The sequence below is a fragment of the Cheilinus undulatus genome, linkage group 3 (genome assembly GCF_018320785.1).
Source record: "Cheilinus undulatus linkage group 3, ASM1832078v1, whole genome shotgun sequence".
Taxonomy (NCBI): domain Eukaryota; kingdom Metazoa; phylum Chordata; class Actinopteri; order Labriformes; family Labridae; genus Cheilinus; species Cheilinus undulatus.
Genome location: NC_054867.1, coordinates 42,311,289 through 42,323,847, shown reverse-complemented (window position 1 = coordinate 42,323,847; position 12,559 = coordinate 42,311,289). Strand labels below are relative to the sequence as shown.

Below are 12,559 nucleotides of genomic sequence, written 5' to 3'. Positions count from 1 at the left end.
GGACACAGACTTTTTCCCAGCATTACCTGAATGCAAATCAAACAGCAAAGAGCTGGTTTATGTAATAAATGAAGCGTAGTTACAATGACTGATAACAAGCTTAGAAGCGCCTGGGTCTGTCAGATTTAGCTCAGGAGGTGATTGATCACACCTTGCGCTTGCTCTGCAGTGATAAATTCTAGCTGAAAGTTGCTGTGTTCAGAGAAAAAGTTATATATAGTATAATAATGACCAGTATATTGGGAGAAGTGAAACCTTCAAGAGTCTCTGCTGTTAGAGTTTATAAGGCCGAGCTGTAAGTCTAATTTCTTTGTTCTGCTTGCCACACAGTGCACCAAAGAGTGTATCGGTACAAATGAGACTGTAGTAATACCTGTCACTGCAAAAGAATGAACAACACAAATTAATAAACTGCAGCCTATGATTCTTTTCACTCACTCTGATCTGTTTGTTTTCTTCCCGTAGCCTCTGAGCCTCCATCTGCAGCCTCTTGCACTCCTCCATGATCTTCTTCACCTCCCCGTCGTCCAGGGTGGAGCTCATTGACTTTGGAGGAAGCGAGGACTCTGACTTCAGCAAGCTGGACGACATCATCTTGTTGGACTCCATGTCGTGCTGCAAGTGGGTCAAAAGTTAGAAAACAATCAGCTGTCAATCACTGCTGCAGTGTTTACATTGCATATCTTACTTTTGACTTTTGTGTTTTTCATGTTTAAATGAGAAGACTTGCAGACTTTTATTTACAACATGTATGCTCATTCACAGGCCTGCAGAAACACAGAGCCTCTATCTCTATGTTTGTGGTAGAGTTCACCCAGGGGTGCCTTTTAAAGTGGAGTGAGCTGGTTTCAATCAACACGGTTGCTGTGTAGCGGACTGTGTGGTGCATAGTGGCGACAGGGAGCCGTGTGTTTGTATCGCATGGTGCAAAATGGATTGAAACCAGCTACCATGGGTCTTTTTCCTGCTCCCTGTGATAATGAAGCCACAGGATGCAGCACATGTCATGATGAGATAACGTCTCTAAAGCTGCATGGGGTCTGAGAATAACCACAGCAAAAACAAAGTGCATTTGAGAACAAACTAAAAGACCCTCTAAAGGGTAATGAAGGCATAAGTATTGCTGAAAGAGGTGAAGGAACTTTAGAAACAGAGGAAACAAAAAGAAACAGACTGGAGCAGATAGAGGGAAAAGGGAAAAATAGGGAGTGTTTCAAATAAAAATAGTAGAATGGATGAGGAATAAGATGGAAAAAGGTGTGAAAAAGACTAAGAAAAAGAAGTTGTTCAGGACAGCAGGTAGCGTGAGGGAGTGTTGGGAAGCTATATAATAACTGCAGAAAAAGTAGCAATAAAATACTGTGGCACCCTACTGAGGCCAGCCAGTGGGATTTTGAAAGTAATGGCAAGAGGTTTTCAGATTTATCTTTCTTTTGTAGTATTTTTGGTATTGAATAGGTACTGACGCTAGAAACTGACATAATAAAGTAAGTAAAACAGAAATAGCATGTACTTACCGTTTTCTCGTTCTCCACAGGCATTTCAAAAACACACCTCAGCTTGGAGTCCATCAGCTCCTCTGGTTTAGCCTCCTTCCACTGGAAAAAAACAGAGGGGGAAAAGAATATCAAAACATTATTACCCTTGTTACCTTATCACGATATTAAGGAAGAATGCTAAAGTCATACAGTGAAAAAACTCACAGTAACAGTCACATTAGTAGCCCTGATTCCTCAGTGTATAATGTAGCATGTAATACTGATGGACTTTTAAACTGTTTTTTTTTTTTTTTTTTTTTTTACAGATATTTAAAGGATAAAGTTTAAATGACTGTAAGTTTTTCAGAACAAAAGCAGCAACCTAACAGATGTGTTTTAAACATGATTATAGCCTGATCCCGCCGCTGTAAAGTTTAAAGACTCATCAGCCCTGAAAATCAATTGTTATCTCCACCAAGGAGGTTACGTGATCCGGTGGGTTTGTTTGTTTGTTTGTTTGTTAGCAACATAACTCAAAAAGTTGTGGACGGATTTTCATGAAATTTCAGGAAATGTCAGAAATGGCATAAGGAAGAACTGATTAGACTCTGGGAGTGATCCGGATCACCGTCTGGATTCAGGAATTTTTTTAATGATTCTGTACTATTGGGAGATAGGGCTAATGGCAGAGGTCTGCGCTGTTGCCACTTTACACCAGGAGATGGCAGACATGAGTAACTTCAATCCCAGCAGCAGTTTTTGGGTGTTTTTCTATTCAAAGTTTTTGGAGTTTGAAAGACGCACGTCTGGTCGAGGAGACGAGTCGGAGCTTAACATAGAGAAAGACAGCTAATGGTAGCGACAATACTCACAATGCTGGGAAGAATAGAGGAATATTCACCCTCTGCCATGACTTCCAGTTGTCTGGTGAGACCATGGGTGAGACTGTCAGTGCATCTGATGGCACCCGTAGCGAAGCCAGTGCTTTGCCTCACCGTGTTTCCACCCCACCGGGAAGGAAGTAACCAGCGAATGCCGTGGTGGGGGGCACATAGGGACGGATCCAGGAATTTTTTTTTAAAGGATACTTCACTATTGGGAAATAAGGCTAGCGGCGGAGGTCTGCGCTCTCCGAGTGCTTTTTTAGCTTTATCCTATTTTATGTGTTATAGTAAATTACAATTACGGCCGCGTTGTCAGAGCAAACAAGCTCAATGCTGTTAGCATAAACATCAAAGTAGTAGATCATTTATCATGAGGCTTTGCTAAACAGAGTACATTAATTACATGTTTGTTTACAGTCTTCATTCTAGTTGTCCTTTAACCCAGTACCTCTTCCAACCTACTTCATCAAATCAGTTTTAATGATTGGTTAGGTAACTCTGTGTAGTCTGTCATGTCTGCCGGTCAGGTCCTAGTATGAATTTGTGGCTCTGTGATCACCTGATCTGACTTTGACCAAGGAAGCACTTCCATGAACTCTTAAAGTTCTCACTTTCATCATTAATTCTAGCAAATGTTTAGCCATAAAATATATCTAATGTAAGTTTAATCCAATTTTTGATATCTGGTATCAATGTGCTTTTCAATAACCTGAGAATCACTCTGGCAACAATGACATTACAAAGTCATGTTTAGATATGTTGTGCAATTCTGTTAGCATCTTGGAGATACAGTTACTTTTAAACCCAGGCACTTACCAGTGTACTTTTTCACAAAATGTATAGACAAGTTCAAACATCTAAACTGCATGTAAAAATTGCAGATTGAATAAGGTGAGAGTTGCGCAGGGTGAAAAATGTATAGAAAAAAGGCAGGACAAAGATCAGATGCTCTTTAAGGATAAGGGGGCAGATGTCAAAACTGCAAATAAATAAATTACCATCCAGAACAGTGATACTCAACCCACAGCTCTTGAGTTGCATGTTGCTCTTTAGTCCCGCTCTTTTAAGGCTTACTTTAAAAATTTCCAGTCAAAACTTAAAATCTGAAGCACTCTAATGTAACATAAAAATCTTTTGTTTAACATGGATGCGTTTATGCATGTCTACTCAACTGAGTCTTCATTAGGACATGAGCACCTCGTTTCAGTTCTAACTGCCATTTTGTACAATGTACTTTGTTTGCAAATAACAGGAGAAGCCTTTATTTATTTGCAATTTTGCAAAAAAAAAAAAAAAAAAAAAAAAGTATCAACAGATGTCCAAGTGGCTAGACCGCATACTATACATGCAGGTAGCCTGGATTCAAGTCCAGCCAGTGGCTCTTTCACTGCATGTCATTCCCTGTTTCTGCCTGACATTTCTAGCATAAACTACTGAAAACAGAAAACTCCAAAAATTCTTGCATTTTAGAGAACAACTCTATTACATCAATACAATTCGGCTTGTTGCCTTCATCAGGGTCATCTTTGATGGCCTGATGAAGTTGTTCTCTAAACTACAAGTGTTGCTAGAGCTTTCTATTGCCTTTGAGACTTAATTCATCTTCCATGCATCATGGCAGCTGGTGAAGTAATAGCAGAGGTCTTAATCCAGCATGGACTATTGACCATATTTACCAAAGGGTCTGAATACTTATCCAACTTTGATATTTCATTTTTTATTTTTAATATTTTACAAAAATTTAGAAAATTCTGTTTTCACTTTGTCATTACTGGGCACTGAGTGTAGTTCAATGAGTGTAGTTCAATAAAACGGATTTAAATGACTGTAGCATCAGGCTGCAACAAAAAATTAAAAAAAATGGAATGGTCTGAATACTTCTGAATGCATGGTATGTCCTTCCGTTTGACAGTATTTTTAACTGCTCCTTAACCACATCACCCTAGGTCTGTACCTCTGTGTGATCTTTTAAACATATTCATCAACAGCTGGACTGTTTTCACAGAGACTCTACATCTTGTATGAAACAGAAATGAGAAGACAAGTGTGGCTATAAGGCCTGCAGTAAATCTCTATTGCGCCTGTGTGAAAAATCCCGCCTCAAAAAGCTTCTTTTAATCTAATGTCTGTGAGTCACAGACATAGGCATTAATAATAACCCAGCAGGAATTGAGCTCTGCTGAGGTGCAGTGTCTCTTTCGTTACCATCACTCAGGTTGATTCAGTGTGTGTTGGCATTATTTCATATACAAGTTTGAGTCATAACATCATACGAAACCCTTAAAACATTTGTTGGCAAGTTAAGTAAGATTTACTGTAAGTATGCTGGCCAGCGATCTCAAAGATGAGACCACACATGCTGTTGTGGCTACACTCTCCTCATTGTGTGTATTTTTTTTCCTGTGTGTCAGCACCGTGACACGACCTCTCACCCTTACTGATCGACTGCCTCTTTCCTTACAGTAAAAGTCATTAAACGTGATGTGTAACACTCACCACTCCCTCCATGTCGGTCATGTCAGGAGGTGCTAACATGGACTGGACCATGAACTTGTGTTTGCTCTTCTCGTTGGGATCATAGTCAAAAGGCTGCAGCATAACTGAAACACAAAAAACAGAACCAGAGTAAGAACGGACAGGAAAACACAAGGCAAAAATGTTACGTTCCCTTCTCTCATCTGTGAAAAAGAAAAGTTAAAGCATGGCTATTAAATCACAGAACGGCTGCAAGCTCTGGTTAGGTTGTTAAAATGATTTAGGACAGAGGTTCTGGGGAATCCCTGCAAGAAAGAAGAGGATAACTCTGCGGTGTCCAGAGACACTAAATGAGACAAGAAAGAAGAAAAATAATGTTATGCTTCACAATTTTATGGTCAGTTTTGTGAACAGTTGATAAGAAAAAAAGTAATGCTGCACTGCTTAAACTTCCAAATATATAGGAATGACAGAAAAGTTCAGTTGTATAAATTTGATATTTGGTAATTAAAAAAATAAAAAATAAAATGAGGCTGTGCCATGCAACAACAAATTATTATTAATAGTGGATAGTGAATAGTAGATTTTTTTTTCAATTGGCGAGGGACATGTAAGAAATGTCAGGAGATGAGGGGCTGTGTTTACACTAAGCTTCTGGTTCAGTTCAGTTAGGTACGTGATTGTGTTTCTATTGTCAAAAGTTGAGAAAGGCACCAAAATAACTGATCCACACCATACCTCAGATAGGTATGCTTGGCAACCCTTAGCTGGGCTACCAAGCATACCTATCTGACCCAAAAGAGAGGCGATAGACCCATTGCAGTCTGTTCTTTGGTTAAAAAAAAAAAAAAAAAAAAAAAATCTCCAGGTCCTCTGCAATCACGGCAATAACTGAACATGCTAATGTTCTGTCCTAATGTGAACAACTTTTCTCCTTCATTTTATCATAAACATGCTTTCAGAGAAAATACTGATGCTCTATTGACCAAATAAACCCTGGTGGGTACTGACTAGATCTAAATGACGACTCAAATCAACACCACAGGTTACAAGCTGAAGTGATGTGTGGCAGGGTCTAAGAGCCCGCTCATTTCTGTGAACAACAGGAGCCAGCTCTCACTTGAGAACCAGTTTCCTTTTGTTCGATTTTGTTGTTTTTTTATAGACATAAAAAATCTAAAATGGTGTCAAATGAAGATCCATTTGGGATTCAAAAGACTGACTCTTTAACTGAGCTTAGCCAAATGACTTGGATCTCTAAAAAGAGCTGGAATTCCCATCACTACAAGCAAGGCTGGATGCAAGCAAGATTAGGGTTACTGTCCCAAAACAGGGACTTGGAACTAAAATGGACAACAGTCTTACTATTTATTAGATCTTTTTTTTTTTTTTTTACCTCACTGAGATTCTTTCTTTCCAAGAGTGTTGTGACCGACAAAGGCAACAGCAATGTTATTAAAGTTTCCAACAGTGAGCAGCCATGCTCACTTGTATTTAGGGTACATTAATACATTGACATGAAATAAGTAAAACAGCAGGTGTTTGTCAAAATCTAAGATTTATCATGCAAAGAACCAACAGCAAGATCTGTTGACCTCTGAGTCATTTAACATCCTCTTGAAAGCATCCAGTGAGAGTAGCTCATAAATTTCTGCTCTTTTTGTGATTCCATTCAAAGAAGGGAAGCAGCAAACTTTAGCCCCTGTCTCTGACCTTTGGAACAGATCGTAAGAAAAGTTTATGGAAGTGAAGATTCTGAAGTTCCTCCACTCCAGTGGTATTCAACAGTTTTTCCGATTGGCCCCCTCCACAAGTATCTATGAAAAGCTGAGCCCCCACTCAGGACTCTTAGGCAGAAAGAGATACCTTGATGGACTACTAATTCCCAACAAAATAGGCCTACATACTTCTTCTTACCAAAAGACCTTTGTAGAGACTAACCAGCCAGCACTTTGTTATGATTTAATTTCATTTTATTTATTTAATATAGGTAAATCTAATTTTAACAACCTCAGTCCAGACAAAGACTCCTAAACTAAGGGTAGCTGATTTCCTGTTTAAAAACAGAATCTGCTTGATTTTAAGAAAATAAAGAACTTTGGCAAGATTGAAGATTATGACATGATCTTTAGCTACGGAAAAAGAAACTTTTTATGGAATTATCTCCTATTGTCCAATTTTGGTGAGCCCGTGATAATTGTAGTCTCAGTTTCCTGTTTTGTGCGGTCAGAGATGGTACTCTGCATACCTTGGCTGTAACGAGTGGTTGTTTGAGTTATCGTTGCCTTTACTTGAACCAGTCTCCTCGGACCTCTAATTTAAACAAGGCATTTTCATCCACACAACTGCCCCTCACTAAATATCTTCCCTTTTGCGGTCACTTAAATCCCCTTTCTTCCACATTCTGATGCTCGCTTGAACTTCAGCAAGTCGTCTTATCCACGTCTACATACATAAGTGAATTGAGTTTCTGCCATGTGATTGGCTGATTAGCTTGTGTTCACAAAAAAAATTGAACAGGTGTACCTAATAAAGTGGCCAGTGAGTGTATATGTACAAGTCTGAAATAAAAACTGCCATTTAGACAATGTGTTAACACATGTGTGACTCTACATCTAAAAAAGTAGTTTAACAGACACACTTCAGAATTCCTCACCTTTACGAGGGTTTATTCACTTATTCAGCTGCAGGAAGGAATTTACCAGAATAATGGGAAGGAGGCAATAGGGCAGTCATGACAAAGGTTACTCCACAGCAGACACAGTGAAGCAGGAAGTCTACCCATGGCTCCTCTGGTCATTTTATTGTGACTCCCTTCAGTTTTGTTTCCCTTTTTCAGAAAAACCTTTCTCCCACATCCAATCTTGAGGAGACTGAGGAAATCATGTTCAGCAAGTGTCCTTCAAACTGCTGCAGACATGCAGGCACACAATGTGATTTGTGGCTGAAATGCTGCCCAAAATACAAACTAAACACTCCTGAAACTCCAGCGATTAAACCGTTACTTTTCTTTGTCAGCAACTTTCCATCGCTCTCCCTTTCTCAACTCTGTGTCCACTCCACTGGATTAAATTTGAATTAGTGAGTATCAAATACCCATGAATTTGTCAAACACTAAACTAGGGCCTCCACGTCTTCAAGGCTCTGGGCTTGCCTCCGCTGCACGGAAAAAGTGCTGGAGATGATTTATGTCCAAGTTTGTGTTACCATGACGGCGAAACACTGACGGATCTACAAATACCCCAGGGGGTAATCTTTCTAACAGCTTCCAACCCTGTCGGTTCCTCTCTTAACGTTACATATCGCTCTAACAAAAAGCAGGTGTGGGGTTGGAAGACTACTTTAAGGCATCACCACATCAGGCCTCTCAGTCACTGCTGTGTTATTTGATGTCATTCCAATGACTGGGAAGGTATTTCAAAGCTGTAACGATGATTCACAATGATCACTTTCTTATGTCCGTGTTCAGGGAAGGTGGAAGGGCAGAGGGATGAAATAGCTATTGATTGGTCATCTTAATTCACCTTTGACTTTAGTTTTAAATGAGGGTGTAATTGAAAGGCGTATTTTGACATCAGTACCACTGTTTTGTGTGATTCTTTGGCCTTTACTTGAAACAAATGACCTCCTAATTTCAAAGCCAGCCCAGCTATCAGGACCGTTTTCATATATGGCACATGCCAATTCTCCCCAGAGTGAAAAACCTCAGAGATGGAGTGCACCATTACAGCAATCAGGGCGGTTCAATATCCCAAACCAGAAACAGACGGCACGAACAGATTGAGAACGTCCTGTTTGAGTCAGACCCAATTTGCACGGTCATCTACCTCAAGTCCGAGGGGACAGTATGAGAGCAGAGGCAGGAAAGCATGTAGGTTCATCAACAAATAGCATGAGCAAAAAAGATCGAGAGCCAAAGCCTGAGAAGGAAAACACATCTACAGGAGGGGAAAAATGATTTAAAGCTTCTTTGATCTACAGCCTTTGAACACTTTAACAAAAAGCTACATCTGCTAATGACATGATTTAGTACTCCTTCTCCATGGCGTGTAATCATTTATAACACTTTCAGAGGCTAATTGTAGTCAACACGGTCAAGCAGGATGGTAATAGCCTACATGCTTGTTGATGATGAATGGAACCATTAGAGGGGTGAGGAAGGGAGGGAGGCAAGAAAACTTTCCTTTCCTGTCGTTAATTAATTGTGTCCCACGAGAGAAGACGCTCAAAATGGTTACCGTTAACTATTTACCTTCAAGTGCTTACAGAGGTCCACCCAAGGTTCATACTCCCTTGTATTAACAAACACGTGAGCTCTTTTCTCATATTAATCCAACAATAAGATGGTATAAGAGTAACCAGGAATTCTGTGGCACAGAATTGTAAAATACCGCACCATTTATCTACAGTTTCACTGAGCTTTCTCCATAAAGGGCGGCCAAAACTGAAATAAATTACCAACTGAAATTTGATCAAATCCAGATATAAAACCATTTACACCAAAGGTTAAGAGCTGGAAAAATGCAAACCTGACCCGTTCCCTCTTTTTTTTTTTTAATGTGTTAGTGTATAAAGTCAATATGTTTGTGTCAAAGTGTTTTACTGTCTTCCCAGATTTGAGGGGTATTGTGTTGCAAACATCTGCTGTATACTGAAATGGACAGTGTGTCTGTGTCTCTGTTGGTTGAACAAAATTGAAGCCAAATTACCCCTCTAACAGGCCCTGACATGTTGCTCTGGTGATATAGTTTCAAGTAAAGACGTGCAGAAAGGCCGCTGTGGCGGTGCCACAGAATGGACCACAGCACACATTTAACTACCCATTCATTTTCTTCTGCTTATCTGGAGCTGGACTGTGGTGGTAGAAAGCTAAGCAAGTTGACCCAGACTTCTTTCTCCTAATTTCGCACTATTCCGAGTTATTCTGAGGCATTCTGAGGCCAGATGGGATTTATAATCACTCCAGTGAGTGGGTGTACTCCCAGGGGGTTTCCTGCACCTTCAAACAGAAGCGACCAGAAGACATCCTGATCATTGGGATGCATGATAGGAGAATCTTATTCTACTTGACTAGATCTACATTCACTCACCTCCACTTCTGCTACGGTAGAGCAGGGATTAATGGCTGAAATAGTTTGAAAATTAGAATGAAAAAGAATTGTGATAAATCAAGTGTGTTGTGATCCAGTGATACAAAAAAATCATATGATTTTTCTTCCTCTATTGCCCACCCCTACCTGATCAGACGCCTAAACCACTTCAACAAGCTTCTTCTAATGCAAAAGAGCAGCAGCTTTACTCCAAGCCCGCTCTGGATGTCTGAGCTCCTCACCCTGTCTCAAAGTCTCAGAGGAAACTCATTTCAGCCTCTTTTATTTCCGATCTCATTCTTTTGGTCACTTCCCAAATCTCAGAGCTATAGTTGAGGGTTGGACCAAAGTTCAACATTTAATTTACTGACAAAATGCAAAAAGATCCCTCAGAACCACAAGTGCACAGTAGACCAGATTCCTATGTCAGTTTGAAGCAGACACTCTTATGGAAAGTTCAATGACATGTTTGTAAGTTTTTATGTTACTTTACCAAATCAGTTGAGAACACTTTAAGAAGCCACTTTTTTCAACAGAGCTATTAGTCATGACAGAAAATCCACTATTTTTTCTTCATCAAATCACTAATTAAAGCAAAACTGATCAAAAATGGACACTTGGGACCCCATCATACACCCAGTGAAATGCTTTTGGACCATGCAGCGCAACTATCTTTCCTATTTTCCACCTGATGTGGTTTTCATTTTAATTGCCATTGTTTAAATTGCAAATGAACTAGTATCCCGTTAATGCCCATGGGTGTGTTTGTCCTTAAATGAGGAATAGTAAGGTGTAAAGCTGGCAGGTTCACTATCTTGAGGACATGGCTGCGCCTACCAACTAAAACCTGATCTAAAGTCAGTGGCATAGAGCAGTGATTTACAACCTTTTCTTGTCCAAGGCACACCTAAGATCAAGCCAAAATCTTAGGGCACACCATACCCATTACCATGCAATATAGCCTCTTTTGAATCATGTTTCTGTATCTATAGCTGTTGTGTAATTGTAGTACATACTTATAAAAATTCTCATGGCGTGTCTTGACTTGCCTTATAGCACATCTGTGAGCCACTGCACACCATTTTGCATTAGGAAGATTGGGCATACATTGATTGAGCTGGCTCCACACACAGGATGCACAACAATGCAAGTTATGCAACTTTTCCACACTTTAGTATCAGTGCAGTGCATCAGTGCATTTGCTGGTAAATTCAATTAAAGGTTTTAATGGGACAGAGGGCTAAGAGAAGGAAGCATTTTGTTTCAGTTTGTTTACAAGCTCTCCTCTGTGCATTTGCTCCAATGCACATTTTGTCTAACGCAACATGCAAGGAGTTGGATTTTTGATTAATCTAAAACAAAACTTGTACTCGTATAAATTCCACTAACAGTACAGACAGATATTCATACAAACTGTCTAGCACTCTTTACATAGGTATTAAAGACTACAGCCAAGGGTTCTGCTACAGAAAATAAAAGAATAAAGGTTTACAAACTATCCTTACTTAGTACTGAGATTAATCAACATCCTGCCTGATCCTGTTGGTGTGTCTGAAGATTTCAGTGATTAACAATGTTGAGCTTTTGTTTTGTTGCTTTTGTTACAACAAAAGGAGAGAACTAAAGGCCGACTGTAGCTCAGTCTTTTGAAGACAAAAAAAAAATCTGCTCAGAAAATAGCAATGTATAACCTAGCATGCACGGTTGGTTTTAGAAGGAGAGAGAGCTGACACTGACTGGTTTGATGTGTAAAGGTTCACTTATGCTCTACGTCTGAGACACATACGGATACGGACAGACCTTTTTGTTTGTATTATGTTAATTTCATCCATTCTCTTGAAGCTTACAGACATGGAACAACTGAGCAATAACACCACCAATTGTGGGGGCAGCAACGTAGCCTAGAGTTCAAGCCAGAGTAGCAAAATACAATGAAGCAGAATCATTTAAAAAAAGGCAGAACTTCATCGAGTTTTCTGAGGAAATGTTACACTGAAAAACACAAACATATAAATGATGTCCGCTCACTGGTTTGCTCACAAAGACAGACAACTTATTTTCCTTTACATGTTTTTCTTTAACATTACTTTGTGGCACTGCACAATGGTACTGAAAAAAAAATTGTTGTACACTGTACAATGACAATAAAATGATTCTGATTCTGAACTACAGTACAGTATGTCCACTCCATCATAACAGCTGCACGTCAGTATGAGGGCAATGAAGGTTATCACATCTAAAATGCACAGATCTATTTGCATTTGTGCGTAGGGTATAAATGAGTTTTTACTCCCAAAACACACCCATGTATAATCAAGCCGCTTGATCCTACCTCTTTGGGCTTGGCTTTGCACCAGGACTGTGCTCTGTCAAGATGGCAAAATACACCCTGACAGTATCGGTACACAGCATGCTCCACATTGTCAAAATAGGGCCCATGGACATTATCTTCAAGGTTATGAATAACTGTTACATAATACAAGTTTGATTTAACACTATTTTACCTGCTTTTTAATGTTTTTGGTTTGACCCCCAACTCATCTGTTAACATGGAGAAGGCATGGTTTATGACCCAATCGCAGCCTGTAAACAGAAGGAGAACTAAATAATTTGGTCTCACATAGGCAGCTCC

The 12,559-nt window shown here is 39.6% G+C and overlaps 1 protein-coding gene across 1 annotated transcript in view; it reads right to left on the bottom strand.

Annotated features, from left to right (window-relative positions):
• The window catches only part of LOC121507142 (vesicle-associated membrane protein-associated protein B/C-like), a 37,370-nt gene that overhangs the window by 5,770 nt on the left and 19,041 nt on the right, over window positions 1-12,559 (bottom strand). The window contains exons 3-5 of the mRNA XM_041783325.1: window positions 4,859-4,962; window positions 1,518-1,598; window positions 439-615 (exon numbers count right to left, since the gene is read on the bottom strand). Of these exons, the coding sequence (XP_041639259.1) occupies window positions 439-615; window positions 1,518-1,598; window positions 4,859-4,962 (362 nt within the window). The remainder of the gene's footprint in view (window positions 1-438; window positions 616-1,517; window positions 1,599-4,858; window positions 4,963-12,559) is intronic.